This window comes from Terrapene carolina, unplaced genomic scaffold (genome assembly GCF_002925995.2).
Source record: "Terrapene carolina triunguis isolate 2854851 unplaced genomic scaffold, T_m_triunguis-2.0 Scaffold951, whole genome shotgun sequence".
Taxonomy (NCBI): Eukaryota; Metazoa; Chordata; order Testudines; family Emydidae; genus Terrapene; species Terrapene triunguis.
The window spans coordinates 7,946,761-7,966,216 of record NW_020665302.1 but is presented as its reverse complement, the minus strand read 5'-3'; the positions used below and the strand labels follow the sequence as shown (position 1 = coordinate 7,966,216).

The following is a 19,456-nucleotide window of genomic DNA, read 5'->3' as shown; positions in this document are numbered from 1 at the left end:
CTGGGATAAAAGCGGTTACACAAGTACAGTGTATTATTCTTATTTACAGAGCACACATTCTGTATAGGCCAGATCCTCATTTACTGTAAAGCCACATGGCCCTATTGAGGTCAATGAAGGTACATTGATTTATACCAGCTGAGGATCTGTCCTATACCTATTACTGATACTATAGTAACTGCGGACTATTTAATTATATTCTTAACTGCCTTGCATCTTGCATAATTATTTACATCTGTCAAAGCTGGGCCTAATTTTCATTTACCAGTGGCTGCTTTATACCCTCTGGCACCGGAAAGGTGTCTTTCAGTGGGTATTTTAAAGCCCCTTTCCACTGTCCGAACTGTGTACAGTGGCCTTACAGTAAATGAGAATTAGGGTTCCTGAGAGCAAAGTCCATCTAAAATGCTATCACTGATGTAAGTGAATGGAAAATTCTGATTTGGTAGCATTTTAAACCCATATTGCACAGGTGTGAATGACTACACAAAAGTGCAAGGCAGTGGAGAATCAGAAACATGGTAATTAGCATGTACTGGCTAGGTAATTACACAGCAAGTACCATGCAATTAAAGGCCAAACAAATTATTTTTACCTTCTAAAGTACAGTGTAGGGTACATGATAATTAAATTAACATTAAACGTAGCTAATAAGCCACAGAAACCTGTAAATACACTGTTGTTACATATTACAGTATACTCCCATTTATCTGAAAACCTCCTCATTATCTGAATCCCTTCTTTGTCCCCCAGCATGAGAGACATCCCCTACGCAGCATAACTCTCATGCTGGGGGACAAGGAAGAGACTGGGATAATGAAGAGGTTTAGATAATAGAACAGAGACCTCTGGCCAGGACTAGGAAGAGGAGGACGAGCCCCCGGCCACACCACCCTGCTGCTGAATAGCGTCTGCGACAGTGCAGGAAGCCCACTCAGACCTGCTGTCACGGGTGTGAATGAGTCAGGCTGCGACAGTAGAACTGCGGAGAGCTCCCTGCACTGTCGCTGCAGGTGTAAGGTGAGGGAGGGAGGCTGCGGTCCTACGGTGACAGAGCAGAGACCCCTGGCCAAGGACTGTGAGGAGGAGGAGCCCCATGCACAGGGGAGGCCACCCTGCTGCTGAATGACTCTTGCCCTCTCGAGTATCACACTTCTGACTATCCAATAAAATCTGTGTCTTGCAAGCTATCTGGAGATCAGGAGTATACTGTATTTACCACACTAACGTATTAAGCAATTAAGTGGTACTGTGCCAAATCACCAAAAGTCCTGTGTAGCAAGGAGGACTTGCAATCTGCAACAAGGTAATTATTTCAGATGCAGATTCCCATTTGTACTCTCTTTTTTTTGTTCTCTTGCCCATCCTTCTCTGTGATGACAAGATTTTCTGCTCCTTATGTGTTTGTTAAAACAAAACTAAAATCAGGATCTGCATTACAGATGTATTATCCCCTGTGTATTATCAAGTGGAGACTCGGTCAGAAAATAAACAATTGATACACCCAACGATTTCTCTTTTTGTATTAGGAGGTTTCCTGGCAATAACTGGGGCAAGACTATAAGGAACCAGTAGAAAAAAAAATAAAGATCCTCAGGTGACCATACAACACGGCTATCATAACAGATATCAGTGGGTGCAGTTGCTGATTTATTATTATGCACTTAGAGATGTTTCAGAATGTTTTTCATTAAACTTCAATTACATTAAAATACAGGAAATGCTCTTTTCTACTGCTGCATAAAGCAAAATCTCTCTCTCTTGCTCTCTCAGAAAAAGGCATTGTAATGTTGAGACTCACAGCTATTTGACTCGGTAAACATAGATACAAATTCACACAATAGAAATGATTTATCTTTAGTTGGGGCTCTTTTCTTCCCACGCTATGAGGCATGGAGCAATTAAAAGCACAATGCAAAGGAAAGCCCCCCAATCACCACGGCTTGTTTCCCCACCTTCCTGGAAGCATATGGAGGCCGCTCTTCAATAGTGGGATGCTCTGCTTCCTCTCTGATGGTATTTTTGCTAGTTTTCCTTGCAGACGTTAATGTTTTTGTGGTAGGGAAGCAGGGTACAGGCATGCTGGGGCTGCAAATTCTAGTCTTAGAGAGCTGTTCTACCAGGTTAGGGGATCCCTCCAGAGCAGTGTTGCGAGAAGAGTGCAGGGCATAGGGATTCCTAAATCCATGGGGTTGACACGAGTGAATCTGAGAGATTTCAAGGTCACACCTCAAACTCCTCTCGCATCCTCTTTGAGGGAACTATTAGTCAAAAATTCTGCAACATAAACCTCACATTTTCTGGGCCCTCCAGAAGGGTACAATGTGATTTTATGTTAAACATAAAGGGGTGAATTTGCTGCTTGTTTAAGCAGGGGAAATTCCATTAAGGCTGTTGGAGTTGCATCTGCATATGCTACTGGTCCAAGATCTTCAAGTGAAACTAGAAGATGAGCCTCATACCCCCTTACCTGTCTACTTAAAGGCAGGTATGCATGGAACAGTAGCATTCTACTACCTAAAAACAGCAAACCCATTGTAAGTGCTAAAAGCTGCTCAAATCTGTGAGGAAACATATGTCACTTAGTGTCATGTTGCATGGGATTACACTGTGACGTGTTTAGATAGACAGTAAAATCCAATAAGCAACAAACTTATAAAATTGCATACACATACACACGCATTCTACCATGGGGGTAGGGGAGTAAATTGAGAAGTGAACAACCTGGAAAGGCAGAAACATTGATGGGAACTCAAAATAGCAGTTTTTCCAGTGACTGATGATAGAGATAATGATTCATACATCCATATACTTAAATAGATGTCTTTGCCCATGACTGCTGTCTAATTAATGTGAGGCATCATTCATGTAAAAGGAAATTTTTTCTTCTGGAAAAAAAAATTCTGCAAACTGCCAGCAATGACAGTGCTAGAAGCATGCCAATTAGAGTGATTTCTGCCAAGCAGCAAGAGGCCACAGAACACTGGTTTCCAAGCAACTGACATTATGAAGTATTAACTACAGCAAAAACTAATACAGACAGATAAACGTTCCACCTTTACAGCTAGCATTGCCTGATAGAGTGAAGTTAAGATGTGAGGAAAGGAAAGGAAAGAAAAGAAAAGAGACTATCCCCCCCCCCCCCCGAACTCTACTAAATCTTGTAGTAAACATTTGCACTAATGAATGCCAACGTATCAATATCACTGAATATTGAAGTCCTTGCTGTCTATATACATTACAGTTGGTTTGAGATAGACTCACAGAGTATAAACGCAAGGAAGATCATAACAAAAAACCCCTCTAAAAACCCAAGCAAACAAATTCCAGTAGATTTTCCAGTAGTTGCCCATGTCACCATTTCAATCACAAAAATAACCAGTTTTCTATTAAAAAAAATAGCCAAGGACTGCTCCTTGTCCAAAAGGACTAAAAGAAATAGGAAATGCTACTGTTAGCATAGCTGTCAGTTCAGACATGAAATATGCATTAGTAGTGGCAGAGCTTTTTAAGTGCAGATTGACTTCTACAGTTCTCCCTTCAGGAGTCTTTAAAGATTTTAAAGGAGAAATATCCAGCTTCTAATTGAAAGCATAAAAAAACCAGACAGTGGTATACTGTTAAAAATTAAACTGCCAACAGTTTGACACTTAGTTTTATTCCACTAATACAGCAAGGTGAAACAGATTCACAGGGGACCATTTTCTTCAAAACTAGGAAACACAATAAATCTGCATTTTCCAAATAGAGAGTTTGAATAGTTCATAAAGTGGTACAGATTCTTCCCTTTTGAGCTTGTATCTTAAAGCAGTCAATTTCTAGCTGCTGTTGATATGGGATGACATCTTGTCAGCTTTACACTGGTTCATCTGCTTGGAATCCTCTACATATCACCCTCAATTCTCCCTTGCCTTTGTTTTACTGACACCAGTGTGGTGCTCTCTCCCCCACTTAGTTCTGATACCACATGCCACAAGTCCATGCTAACCTACTCATACCCCTGGATATCCCGGAAGACATGCACAATCTGTGATTACGTATATACATACTTGCATTTGGTGCTTCAAAGGTATACAGAGGCACAGATTTTTCACTATGTCTCAGTAGTGTCCTTTTTACTTATAGACTCATAGACTTTAAGGTCAGAAGGGACCATTATGATCATCTAGTCTGACCTCCCGCATGATGCAGGCCACAAAAGCTGACCCACCCACTCCTGGAATAATTCTCTCCCTTGACTCAGCTGTTGAAGTCCCCAAATCATGATTTAAAGACTTTAAGTCGCAGAGAATCCTCCAGCAAGCGACCCCTGCCCCATGCTGCGGAGGAAGGCGAAAAACCTCCAGGGCCTCTGCCAATCTACCCTGGAGGAAAATTCCTTCCTGACCCCAAATATGGCGATCAGCAGAACCCCGAGCATGCGGGCAAGATTCTCCAGCCAGACCCACATTGACCATTGATACTAATTACCAGCGATGGCACGTTATTGACCTATTGACTAAAATCACGTTATCCCATCAAACCATCCCCTCCATAAACTTATCAAGCTTAATCTTAAAGCCTTTCGCCCCCACTGTTTCCCTCGGAAGGCTGTTCCAGAACTTCACCCCTCTGACGGTTAGAAACCGTCGTCTAATTTCAAGCCTAAACTTCCCGACGGCCAGTTTATATCCATTTGTTCTCATGTCCACATTAGTACTGAGCTGAAATAATTCCTCTCCCTCCCTGGTATTTATCCCTCTGATATATTTAAAGAGAGCAATCATATCCCCCCTCAGCCTTCTTTTGGTTAGGGTAAACAAACCGCCTCCTCGAGTCTCCTTTCATACGACAGGTTTGCCATTCCTCAGATCATCCTAGTGGCCCTTCTCTGTTCCCGTTCCAGTTTGAGTTCATCCTTTTTAAACATGGGAGACCAGAACTGCACACAGTACTCCAAATGAGGTCTCACCAGTGCCTTGTATAACGGAAGCAGCACCTCCTTATCCCTAATAGAAATACCTCGCCTAATGCATCCCAAGACCGCATTAGCTTTTTTCACGGCCACGTCACATTGCCGACTCATAGTCATCCTGCGATCAACCAGGACTCCGAGGTCCTTCTCCTCCTCCGTTACTTCCAACCGATGCGTCCCCAGCTTATAACTAAAATTCATATTTAGGAAAACATCTCTCCAACTGATGGATCCACTGACAGTTAATTCTAAAAGGGATCAACAGATGATCACTTCTAACTACAACTGGTCAGAAAATAGGGGAAAATTCATGAAAGTTCTCAAGATTTTTTTCTAGTTTTTGCTTTTAAATTTTGTTTTGATGGACATTTCTGACCAGCTCTACTTATAAACAAAGAAGTAGGTGCTGCTTGAGCCACCTACAGTGTGAAGGGTGGTATAAAGATTTAGAAACAGGCATCTGAGGGATGTAAGTTAAATGGAAGTGTAATTTTCACCCTCATTCAATTCATTGCTGAAATAACTGGTTTAAATCCTCTTTGGTGAAGGCTTTTTCTTTAACACTGTCCAGCATATCAAAAAAATGGTTAATGGATAACCCTATTTGGATACATGAGATTGAAAAAGCTATACAAAATCTAATTCCTGGCAAAGCACCAGGATCGGCTGGCTAGCCAACAGACTTTCATAAAAGATGTGAACAGATAGTCCCTATTCTATTTAAAGTCACTGATGAAACTTCCCAAAATGGCTAATGTTTTGTGAGAGGAGGACCAGCTTTATCTTCAAAATTAAAGTAATAAAGACTATGATAATTGTTGAGATTTCCATCCTAAGTATTATGCTTTTGAATACAGAATATAAAGTCAATCACCAAAAGTCTAGTAACCTGCCTAAACCGTACAATTCTCTCAATTGTTCAGCTATCAATTGTATTTTGTGAAAGGCAGACTTGCTACTGATAGCTCAAGAAAAATACTTCACCTAAATTGCCAAACCCAGTTATCAAGTATCGCTTCACAAGTCTTTTCCCTAAATCCAGATAAGGAATTTGATAGAGTAGAATGGCCATTTCTTATGACAGTACTAGGAAAATTTGATTTTGGTTCAATTTTCCTTAATTGCGTTGAAGACTTTTACCATATTGTCTCTTGCATCTGTACTGATGAATGAAATTCTTTTCTCTGTCTTTCAGTTGGAAAGAGGAAAAGGGCAGGGTTGTCCACTCTTTCCTCTCCCCTTTTATTAATCTTTTGAATGCCTAGTGATACATAAGAAATTGTCTGCCACTGAAGGTATACAAATAAACAAAGATGAGCACAATATTAGTTTGTATGCAGGTGATACAGTTTTGTCACCATCAATCCTTCCAAAATTTCCTCCAAATCCCTCTTCCTCAGTCCCTTCAAAATTTACATTAATAGATTAATTTGGAGAATGGATTTTTCACAAAGATCAGATACCTCACATTTCCATCATCTCCCATATCAAACCTACAAATGTATTACATACTTCATCATTAACATATGCATAAATCTTTTCCAATGTCATCCATACAATCTTTGCTTATGATAAAATATTCCATGACATTCAAAACTGGCAGCTTCTTTCTTGTATCCTTAGTGGCCAGAACTGAAACTATTGAAATGAATTTACGCACGGTTGTTGTAGTCATGTCGGTTTCAGGATATTAGAGAGACAAGGTGGGTGAGGGAATATCTTTTATTGGACCAACTTCTGTTGGTGAGAGAGACAAGCATTTGAGCTACACAGAGCTCTTCCTCAGATTTGTGTCCTGGGATTACTTATGTGTTTGCTAATGATGGAGATCTCAGTTTTGTTATTTGAAAAGCTGAATGAGTTAATCACACAGCATCTATGGAAAGGGAAACAACGCAGTTTATCACAAAAAAATCTTAAAAGCCTTATCAGCTGGAGACAGACCTACACCACTATCATTTGGCCTGGTAGTGCATTTTAAATGAATTGCACTAACACTGGGTATGCCCCTATTTCACTGAATATTGAAAAGCACCCAGCAGCACCAGTTGGTATGCTCCATTATCTAACAAAGTGTTCAGTGCAATGTCTCTACCCAGACTGCCAAGGAGATATGAACTCTTTAGATACTCAGAGTTGTCTTACAATCTTCTCAGGAATCTTAACCAAAAAATGGCTGATTAGACACTGGACTTGTTGACCAGACTGTCAACTTAAAGGGACATTTTTTTCGGCATACAGGAGCTTCCTTTAGAGAAGCCAGCCATCTGTCCACTTTAAAGGAGGAACTGACAATCTTCACCGACCACAGACATAGGCCCCAAGTACTGGTTCTGTTCTGCTGCAAAGTATTCCCAACAACTCTAGTAACTCAGTGAGCTTCATGGGCCTAAACCCAACCAGAGAAGACTAACCATTTGTACCCTCCAAAAATGGCTCTACTTTCATGAAAGCTGACAGTTCAGTGCAAATCCACTCCATTTTACAATCAATCAATCAGATTCTGTTCCCAGCTTCTATCACTGCTAATCTTGCTGCCCTCCCACCCTCTCTGTTGTCTGAAGAAAATATTTTCAGTGGTGCTCATTTAAATAAAGTCACTCATTTCTAAGTATTTTGTGTAAATGTGTGACAGTGTTTCTAGTGAACTTGCACATCTTTCTGGTTGAGTTGGGCAGCATGGGCGATTTATAGCCACATGTCTTTATGGATTTACAGGTACAGTCTTGGAATACTTTTTTTTTTGTACGTGTTCTTGTATCTATTATTTATGATTAGTTATAAAGACCGCAACATCTTTGGTTCTCAAACAGTACATTCTCACCCAACTGTGGATTACTCTACATTATTTTTGGATCACATTTACGGATGTCATCGGAACAAAGCAATAAGAAGGGATCTCTCTCACACAGAGATGAATGTCATTTCAAAGTCTCTGAGCTCGAGTTTGTTTAGTCTTAGGCCTGGTCTACACTAACACCCCAATTCGATCTAAGGTACGCAACTTCAGCTATGTGAATAATGTAGCTGAAGTCGACATACCTTAGTTCGAATTTACCGCGGTCCACACGCGGCAGGCAGGCTCCCCCGTCGACTCCGCGGTACTCCTCTCGCTGAGGTGGAGTACCGCAGTCGACGGCGAGCACTTCCTGGTTCGAATTATCGCGTCCAGACCAGACGCGATAAATCGAACCCGGAAGTTCGATTGCCAGCCGTCGAACTACCGCGGTAGTGTAGACATACCCTTAGTAAAAATAGTGTAGAAGATTTCCTACTGCAGAAATGAAAACATAATTATTTGCTCAAAATACTAAAGGACTCAAGGACAATGACTTTGACAACTGCCATATTGTGCTCCGTCCACTGAATCATACACTGGGAAATATTTGGTCAAGTTGGTCAGAGCTACTTTGTGGGGACTCAGGTTCAGTTCACATTAAAAGAAAGAAGTTGAGAATCTGAAAATAAAGAGAACAGATCATCAGCTGGTTTGTCTGTTTCTTCCTTCATAAAGATAAGCAAGCTTCTCGTTGCATTTTGACATGAGGCTTTCGGAAACATGATGTTTTAGAACTGACTGAATTCCCTTTAAAATGACCTGGCATAACCAATCATTTGGAAAATCCTAATTACAGCAATAATAAGGGAGCCTTAATAGTACTTTAAGTGCATCTGTGATAGGGTGAGGGGAAGTATTAGTGATTGACATTTGTCGCTGGTATTTAGTATGAGCAACCTCTCTTCCCTATCGTGGTCCTCCTTTGTGCCAGGATGGTGACTTACAGGAAAAGACTATATTTCTGTGCATGAGAGACAGTGTTTTTGTAAGTGAGCATGTGTGAGGTGAAAATTACAGGGCTTGACATTATTTTGACTATGTCTTGATGCCTTAACTAGAATATTAAAGCTTTGGTGAATGTGGTTAAATCCAATCCGGTAATGGCTCTTCAAACATTTCTGAGAGAGTATTAACATTCATACTAATATGCTATGTCACTATGACCACTACTAATGATAACTTACTCTTGGTTTCTTCTATTATACCCTTTAAAGCAAACAAGATGTAAGACTACAGACACGACCCTCTGCAAATATGCTAAGATATATCAATTAATGCTTAATTAAGACTATTACCAAATATTCCTCTTTTATCATGAGGAGGGAAGACAGCACACACAAATCACTGAATAGCATTTGTATTCCTCACCATATTACTTAATCACTTGGTACTCTGCTTGTCACACTACTTTAATTGAAGTTGCAAAGTAGGCTAGGGTAATGGCTTACACACTAGTTTTCCCCCCATGGATTTATATAAAATAACACCATGCAAATTACACCTCTACCTCGATATAACGCCGTCCTCGGGAGCCAAAAAATCTTACTGCGTTATAGGTGAAACCGCGTTATATCAAACTTGCTTTGATCTGCCGGAGTGCGCAGCCCCACCCCCCCGGAGCGCTGCTTTACCACATTATATCCGAATTCGTGTTATATCGGGTCGCATTATATCGGGGTAGAGGTGTATCAAGACAATTGGGAAGGACTATATAGTGGTTCGCACATTTTTGTATTAAAAATGCACATAAGAGGGATCAAGATATTTCAACACTTACAATGTATACAGGAGAAAGCACAGCATAAAATCATATAGTTAACAGACACAACATCATTGCTTGATTATCAGAGATTGTGTTTGTTATATAAATTCTCAATAACAGCTGAAAATAGTTGTAGTTATTGGTTGTTTGTCTACTGTAGATTTTAGAAAGTATTAGATAAAGTAGGCCCATTTTTAAAATTCCATTTCTCAGTTGTTTCTCAAACAGACAAATTTCTCCATGGCCATTATATCTCAAGTATCACAACTCATTTGCTAAACTATGAAATATGAGGGCTCCCCAATTTTTGTTGCCTTTGAAACCTGCTGGGCCTGAAGATGTTTTTCCAGGATCTCCACTGGGAACACCTAGTAAAGGTTGTGCTATGTTGAATGACACTGGTTGAAAAAAAAAACCCAAAAAACATTGATTGTGCATGCATTGAGACTATTGCGGTTCCCAGAAAATTTGGATTTTAAGTGAAGTTCCCCATATATGACAGTGATTATGCAGGTTTCTCACAGTGTATTGAACAGTTTTGACTAGACTTAGGTAAAACTGAATTTCTCTTTTAAAAAAAGGTTAGTGTGTGAAATTCTTCACTTATTTATTTTGCTTGATTTAACCTTATCTATCCTCATTGTCCTGCCCTAATTTCAATTTTTATGAAATTTTGGTGGATTGAATTATTTTACACTGAAGTATCTGGAATTGCATAAAGTCACTTTTGCGTGGAATTGTGAATTAAACTTAGGAAACAAGACTAGATCAAAGCCTACTAGCAGACTACTAATGTGCATAAGCAGGGTGCACACAAACAGTTAGACCATGACACGCTAGTGCAGGCTAGATTTGCACCATAGCTTGCCGCAAACCAAATGTTTGTAAACAAGCCCACAATTAAACATTTGATGTAATCAGAATTTTGTTTATTATAATACAGTGCAGGAAACTGAGATAAAAGTCTTCAATTAAAAGAAGACTACAAAAACACTTAATCTTCTGTTGAAATCAATCCTGCACTGAGTCCCAGAGATGGATTAGATGATCTAAAAAATCTTTTCTAGGAGCTTGATTTAGTAGACAGTTAAAAAACCCCCAATCAGACAGAGATACCAGTGTGGTCTAGAAGAACGAGCAAAGGATTTAGAATCCCAGGCACCTGAGTTCCAATCTTGGCTCCAACAATGACTCTTTGTATGGCCTTAGCAATTCACTTCACCTCCCTGATTAAGTTTTTCCCAATTCACCAATGGGGATAAAAATACTTGCCTACCTGCCTACCTCAAAGGGGTGTTGTGGGGATTAATTAGTTAATGTTTGTGCACATACAAATATTACAAAAATGCTAAGTATTAATTAAATACATCCACATAGGATTTTAAAAGATTATTCCTACAGTAAAATATTAATGGTAAAAGATTTAAAGTGAAATAACCTTAAGAATTTAAATGAAAGTGGCAGGAGAAACTCCATCCTAGTAGAAAAATCTTATACACGGTGCCATCCATGCCAATTTAAAAAGATATATTTATATAGGAGAGCTGAGTTCAGATGCATCATCTTGTTTCCAGTCCCAATTTACAGCTTTCTTGACAGAGATGCAAAAAGGTCAAGTGATTTGCACAAGGTCATACAAAGACTTAGAGGCTCAGTCAATACTTGGAATCAGCATCCTCTTGATTCACATCCCTTTGCCCTCACCGTTAGATCATATAATATTATTATTAATGTGTGAATGTTGTCATAATACCTGTAGCATGCAATGCAGCAGAAGCAAAATGTCTGGAAAGAAATATTTTTGATTTCTCCATATAGTCTGGACTAAGAACATCCATCTGCACATTATGTACATTTGCATTTTTATCTGGAGATTCTTGGTGGATGTAAAAAGCAAGCACTTAAGTTTGGCTTTTTTGGTTTTTACTGTCCCTGAAATACCTCAGAATTAGTGTCTCCAGGTCAGTTCTGTAGCACAATAACAGGGTTGCTGATGGAAGCCTGCCAGCCACTGCTTGTGCTATACCAGTTCTGTATAATACGGTAAAGAGAACCCTCTCCAGACTGAAATTCTAGTACCTTTCACAAGTACAAAGTTCACTTGAAACCTCTCAGAAATTACTGACTCACAAGATTTCTATTACAATACCCATTAAATGTGAGAGCACCTTCTGAACTTTAACGGTACTTCTAAAAGAAAAGCTTCTCTGAACTTAAATATTTCTAGGCGGGTGCAGTGCACTTTCTAAAACCCTTGTTGGAAGTATCAGCTGATAGGCTAAATCAGGCCCTCTTCAGTCTACTTAAATCTGGTAAAAAATGACACTTGTAATAAATGACTTAGGACAGCCCAATTTTAATAAACAAAGTGGGTAAGTAATATATTTTATTGGACCAACTTCTGTTTGTGAGAGAGTTTTCGAGCTTAGACAGAGCTCTTCTTCTCAGAGAGCTTGTCTCTCTTACCAACAGAAGTTGGTCCAAAAAAGAGATATTACCTCACTCACCTTGTCTCTCTAATATCCTAGGACCAACATGGCTACAACGAAACTGCATACAATCTTAAATAGTAGTACAATCACTGGGCCAGCTTGCTTCAACCAAGCCTGTGGTGGGTCATATGGTTACTCAGGTGAGAGACTCCTCTCCAAGTCTTCCCCAGGAGAACATTTTCTCCTCAGCCAGCCCTCTCTGTTAAGAAAACAGCTATTATAACAGCTGTAATCAGATCCAGCTCAGGGAGTTCCTGCTGCTTTGTACCTGCATTAGCTCCTGGTCCTTACTTCTTGGGTGTGTGGGTGTATAAACTCCATAATACTTCTGAATGTAATTGGTTCAGATTTTCTCTGAATGATTCAGAGAACTGTTCCTCCAGTCTTAACATAGATTCATTTTAGTGAATTTAGGGTTTGTGAAAAGTGTAAAATTGCCAGCCCTCGTAAATGAAACTCCAATCCTATCCACAAAATAAATAACCATATAGGAAAGGGATTATGCACTTCCAGCACTGCCCATACACTATGTCTCATCCCAATTCTAAAGGTATCACCTCTAAGGAAATAAGAGGACTTCACTCTCCATGCCAAATCAGTCATAGGCCTCTCTGCAGAGATTAATAATGATTCCTTTAATGCCAATTGGATTTTGTGCTGCAGACATGTCCAAAGGTAAGCAGTATAGGACAACATGAGTTCCATGTAGCTACATCACAAACTTCAAGAAGCAATACTGAACGGAGGCGGGTTATCATCAAAAGAACTTTAGTTTGACCTCAAAGTGACAATCCCACTGAAGATTAGCAATGAACAATGCGTACAGACAACCAATCTAGTGCAGTTCTCTTGAATAGTAGCTAACAATGCATTTTTGGCAAAAGTAAATTATGCCTTATTCTGAAGTGGTCTCTTCAGCCTAGATAACAGTATTTATTTTGTTTTGTTTTATGAAGTATTTATTATGTATTTTATTACCTAGTTTATGAGGTAAAATTTCACTAGGATTTGAATAAGCAAAATAATCAGGGAAGAAGTTCAGAGAAGGCAGGGAGAATGTAAGAAGGATGATGGGTTAAAACAGAACTCTGATATTACCTTCCATAACTAGTATGGAATTCTGGGATAAAATTTAGGATTTTGTAAAACCATCATGTTTTTGTGAAATGTAACATTCTAATTATATTGCAATATATATGTGCAAATATGAGAGTAAAGCTTTCTGTGGGAAACTTAGCTCGGAATTTCTTGACTTTTGTGCAATTAGAATTTCAGCCTAACGTTGCAAGAATGTAATTTTTTGCTTTTAGCATATTTTATGCTGATAAAATGTTTCAGCCATTCAGAGAACACACATTTGCCTAGGTTTAACCTAAGAAATTATCTACTGCTTGTACCAGTGTCCATCTTCTTTATTACTGCTTGCTTTAATTCCGCTATTGTGTCTAGAGAATGCTTTTCAAAGTCTACAGCCCTGGTTGTAAACACTTGTGTAATCTGTATCCCACTGGGGTTGACAGTGGTAATTTGTCAGCATTTATTTGCAGCAGGCTGTAACTAAACCTTGCCAGGAGTAAAACAATCTTTTTGTGTACAAATGCTTGCCGCTTTAATTGCAAAAAATGTTTACTTTTTCTTAGTTTGACATTCAAATTAAAGAATGCTAGAAGGTTCCAAGGAAATATTTCAGACAACTGTAGAGTTACCTACTGCAAGGCATACATGAATGCAATTTAATATCTAGTTAAGCTATTACTGAGCAAATTTAGTGAATAGTCTCTAAGCAGTTCAGTGCAAAGGAACATCTGGCAGAACAGCAGACGAAAGATTTAGTTAGATGTTATTCTTTTTAACATTTCACTAAATTGATCATGAAAACAGGGATTAGACCACTCAGTTACAAGGAATTAAGAGAAACTTTGGGCCTGACGCTCTCATTTACATTGCACCAGTATTGTGCCAGTTTAACACCATTGTAGTCAATTAAGCAGCACAAGTGTAAAACCGGTGAAGCAGAGTGGAGAGTCAGCAGGCCGGATATTCATTTACAATAAGGCTCTTTCACACTAAGGCTCCAATACCTTGGTCTAATTTGGTTGTTGGGTTTAGTGTGCGGGTGCCGGGTGGCGTTGGTGATCTGTGACACAGACAAGGTCAGATGATCTATGGTCCATTTGAGTCCCTCTGCTGGAGGCCTTGCGGTCCTACCACACCTTGCTCCAGAAAAGGAGCAGTGAAAGTGAGTCATCCAGGCCTACCTAGAAAGGCTGCAGGGAAGCAGCCAATCGGACCATAGCAGGCTCAGATAAAAGGAGCTGCATGGGAGAGCTGGTCAGCTCCTGATTGGGAACAGAGGAGTAAGGAAGGGTGCTCCTTCTGGAGCTCAAGGAAGAACCAGAAGATGGGTTATTCAAATAGCACATGATTCCTATTTGTAGGGTCCCTGGGTTGGGACCAGAGTAGTGGGTGAACCAGGAGCTGCTGGGGAAGTGGCCAAAGCCCTGAGAAGGAACAAGTTTTTTTTTTAGAAGCCCAAGAAATGGGCTGAGCCATTAAACAGGCCCAGGGATGGGGCTGAAGACCCTGAAGAGGGTCAACCATTTGTTAAACTTTGTTACTCTCCCCCCATGCCCCTGGAAGGGGACTGAAGATAAGAAGTGACTGGCTGGAGAGCTGGGACACCACAGATCAGCTAAAGGTGAAGAGTCTCCACGGAGAAAGACCTCTGGCGCTACTGTACAATAGGGCAGGGACAGACTTAAAGCAAGCCCAGAAGATGCTGAGGACTGAGCCCAGAGACAGAGCTAAAGATTTTAACAAGGGCAAAGGGACAGGCCCTGTTGAATTTTTACCCTGCAAGGGGTTTGTTCATTCACACACTGACTGCGTGTGACTTGGCCGGAGGGCTGAGACACTGAAGACCCATCTGACAACATTAACAGCCACCAAGGGTGGTGAGAGTGTGTGCAGGTTCGCACCCAACCAAAGGAGGTGCTCATGAGAGGTGAGTGTTCCCTGTCATAATGACCCAGAGAAGGGTTGCCAACTTTCTACTTGCACAAAATTGAACACCCTTGCCCTGACCCCTCTGGGGTGGGGCCAGAAATGAGGAGTTCAGGGTGTGGGAGCGGGCTCTGGGCTGAGGCAGTGGGTTGGGATGTGGGAGGGGGTGAGGGCTCCAGCTATGGGTGCAGGCTCTGGGGTGGGGCTGGGGATGAGGGATTTGGGGTGCTCCAGGCTGGGATGGAGGGGTTTGGTGGGTGGGAGGGGGATCAGGGCTGGGACAGAGGGTTGGAGTGCGGGATGGGGTGCAGGCTCTGGGCAGCACTTACCTCAGGCAGCTCCTGGAAGCAGCAGAATGTCCCCCCTCCGGCTCCTACATGGAGGTGCGGCCAGGCAGCTCTGCACGCTGCCCTGTCTGCAGGCGCCACCCCCGCAGCTCCTATTGGCCACGGTTCCCGGCCAATGGGCGCAACGGAGCTGGTGCTTGGGGCGGGGGCAGTGCATGGAGCCCCCTGGCTGCCCCTATGCCTAGGAGCTAGAGGGGAGACATGCCACTTCTTCTGGGAGCCCCACGGAGCCATGGCAGGCAGGTAACCTGCCTTAGCCCCGCTGCGCTGCTAACCGGACTTTTAACGGCCCAGTCAGTAGTGCTGACCAGAGCTGCCAGGGTTCCTTTTCGACCAGGCATTCTGGTTGAAAACCAGACACCTGGCAACCCTAACCCAGAATCTTTACTGCTCAATAGTTAAGGTTATGTTGAGTTTTATACTTAAAGCAAGTTTTAAATCTCTTGTATTGCATGTTAAAACTAAGAGGGGGGAGATTTTCAAAAGCACCTTAAGGATTTCAGAGCATAAAGCTCACTGAAAGTCCCACTCCTATCTAATGTGTGGATGTGCTCATTACAAAACATTAAAGGAGTCAATCTTCAGCTCTGATTCTGACTGCAGTGTCTCACATCTCACAGAAGGGGCCAGAGAGGGAGTTCGCACTCTGGAGGCCCAGAGGTAGAACCAGTGACCGGTTGCTGCCCAGACCCAGCTGGCTTGAAAGTACATGGATCCAGAAGTTGGGCCCAGTTATAATAGCCTGGTGACTGTCCCCTCGGGAGGACTCAGTCAGGGCTGTAAACACACTTCTCTTTCTTCCATGTCTGTTTTGAGACCAGAACTAAACACAGTATTCCACGTGAGTGCATACATCCCTTTCTACAGTAGCATTACAATATTTACACTATTATTTTCTATCCCATTCTTTATATACCCGAACATTTTCTTCGCATTTTTGACTGCTTTGATTACCGATCGCACCACAATATTGATTTGTGCAATGACGGAAGAGAGGGTGCCAAGCATCTTAATAAACAATATTATAAGAATGCTGTAATGGTGCTTTGTGAGAGCTCTGTAACATAGACCCACCCAAACTATCACCATTTCTTCATGCAGAGATGACATCATTTTGAATAAGCATAAATGATATAGAGAGAGAAAAACTCCATTTCCGAACTGTTGGTAGGTATCGTTGCCTAGTTTGCCCATAACCAGAGTGCGGCTATTGCAGCCCAAGGAATCTTGCTTTTCTACCCATGGCCTTAAAAAGTCCATTTCTGTGTACTCTAGATTTTTACCTCGTGTGAGTAAGATCTTTACTAAGAGTCTTCAGATCCTTTTCTATTTGTTTAAATGGTGGGGGCATCTTCAAAGGTTCTTGTGTAGTAGACTGAAAATAATTGTAAGGAAAAGAAACTGGATGTTAATGAAAATAGTTCATTAAAGTGGAGACAGTGGATGCAGCTAAACTTACGTTTGCACAATAGTTCCTAGGTTCTTTTAAAAAGGTTATTAGTATCAGTAGTCACAGCTTTCATGTATTTTCAAATGCAGAACTCTACCCTTTGTTCAGGGCCGGCTCTAACTTTTTGCTGCCCCAAGCAGCAAAAAAAAGCGCCGCCCCGCGCGCCCCCCCCCGCGGAATGCCACGCCACACTGCCCCCCGCCACCCCAAGATTGGCCGCCCCTTAACAGGTGCCACCCCAAGCATGTGCTTGGTTGCCTGGTGCCTGGAGCCGGCCCTGCTTTTGTTTACTCTCTAATGTGCTTACACATTTATTAAAAAAAAAAAAAAAATCAGGATCAACCAACCTTCCAACATTCAGTTTTGTGCTAAACAGAAGGGAGATCTAGCAGATTTAAAATAAACAAAAAGGTGAGAGCACACTGCAATAAATAAATCAAAATCTTGTTGCTGGACCGTCAAAGCCAACCCAGGCAAATTGTTAAATACAAGTGTGAGAGGGAAATGTACTTTAGAATAGCCAATGTGGTAACCAGCTTTCTAGTTTTTTCTTTAAATGTATGCTGTAGGAATTGCTTCAGTGTAGATAGCCATAGACTATAATGTAGTTCTGCATTGTTATATTACACATCAACTAGAACATATGCTTGGGTGATCTTGGATGAATTACAGCAGCAGACTTGCCACAGTAATTGTTCTGTGCTTAGCAGAAAGAGGCATTTGAGTAAAATATCTCCAAGCCATTCAATATTTTAAAATGATGCTGTTAGGTCATTCCATGTGAAAGCTGGGACGGCTCTACTGACCGCAGTGGAATAACACCAATATATACCAGCTGGTCCTATAGATCTAGATATGCGCTATGGTGGCAGATGCTCTAAAAATCAATCAAATATAAGTAACTGTTTGAAATGAAAACTATAATCATGTGCTAACCATTTCTGCATTGAGCATCAATATAGGTTAAGATCCAGGCCTTTTATAACGTGTAAATTCAAATGAACAGAGTGGAAGAGATTACCATTACTAAGCATGGACATTAACAGCAATAGTGTTATCAAATTAGGACCTAATCCTGCAGTCCTTCCCCATAGGCAAACTTTCTGCTGACTTCAATGGTAGATTTACCTGGGTAAGGAGAATTGGCCCATAAAGTTTAGAATGTTTATCAGCCAGAGAAAAAACAGGATTTCTTACTGCTTTTTGAGAAAAGTGTTTAATTAGGTTAAAAGTAATGATGTAGTATCATGATGTGGAGTAAGGATTTAGGCCTCGATTCAGCAAGGTACTTACGTAGGTAACTTTCAGCATGCGGATAAGTCTTATTGTCTAAAATTATGCATGTGCTTAAGTACTTTGCTGAATGAGGACCTTAGTGAGCAATTTAAACTCACCTTTGGTCTTGGGGAAATCTTTGCAATAGTCACTGCATCCACTTTCTTTAGTACTTCTTCCTGAGCAGTGGATACCTCCTCTTTTATTGGTTCCTAAAAAAATAAGTCAAACGTAATTATTTTGTACTGCTACTGCTAAGTATCTGTGTAATATAAGAACAAGATCTTCAAAATTAGTTGCACAAATCAATTTTCTTGTGCTAATCTATCTTTGCATATTTAGTCATAAATGACAGCTAATTTTCATATGAAGAAAGGCATACAAACCTGTGTAATTTTGGCACACAAAAATATATTCACATTTGAGGCATATTCAAACACACCATTGTGCAAAATGCATGCATAGATTTTAAATTAAGTTGCTTGAGTGCTTAAAGTGCTTTAAATAACAACATTTCTCTTGGAAAATTGTTTAGATGGGTCACTGCGTCTAACCTAAAAGGAAAATCCAATTCCCCAAACTTGGAATAAATAGGAAATTAATTACCTGCAACTGCTGTTCTCTGAAGTTATACATTGTCATAGATCACCACTCTTGAGTCTGTGCTTCAGCACACACATGCAATCCCCTGAAGTGGAACACAGGCACTTCCTCAGTCCTCCAAGCGCCAGGTTTTTTTTTTTCCAAGTAGGAGGAAAATATATTCCCACAGGTACAAAAAACAAAACTATTTTAAATGTCTTAATAAAAGACAAAAGCTTACAGAACTCTGAACTATGCATGGTGATCAGGCTGAGAGGACAGCAAAATGATTAATTTTTCCTGCAGTATTCTTGGACTAAGGAGCTGGTTTATTGACTAATTTAATTAAAGCAGGACTAGCCAGAGGCTTTGGTTAGCTGCATCCAGAAGGTTAGGGCAGAGCTGACAGTATACTGAAGGTGAAGAGGTCTGCTCGATGCATACCAGACTCAGTGCTTTGGGTGAAGTGCTCAATGAGCAGTAAGTGTTAAGCACCACCAGAATAGTGTGTTAAGGAACAGAGGGTGTAAAAAACGCCAGCCAACACACAACTTTACCTAGAACAAAGGCCAAGTGAGGGAGGAACAAAGTCCTCAGACACTGGAAAGTTGTCAGGATAGATGTTCCAGTGTGTTGACTGATGCAGTCAACTGACTGAAGACTGCCTGCCAATGGGGCCAAATGAAAACGATTTTATAAAAATGAAAGTAAGGCACTAGGATCAAAGCACCAGCGGTTGAGATGGGATATTC

The 19,456-nt window shown here is 40.8% G+C and overlaps 1 protein-coding gene across 1 annotated transcript in view; it reads right to left on the bottom strand.

Annotated features, from left to right (window-relative positions):
• The window catches only part of CCDC60 (coiled-coil domain containing 60), a 112,824-nt gene that overhangs the window by 43,988 nt on the left and 49,380 nt on the right, over window positions 1–19,456 (bottom strand). Inside the window, exons 2-3 of the mRNA XM_024197397.2 lie at window positions 18,242–18,334; window positions 16,681–16,772 (exon numbers count right to left, since the gene is read on the bottom strand). Of these exons, the coding sequence (XP_024053165.2) occupies window positions 16,681–16,772; window positions 18,242–18,334 (185 nt within the window). The remainder of the gene's footprint in view (window positions 1–16,680; window positions 16,773–18,241; window positions 18,335–19,456) is intronic.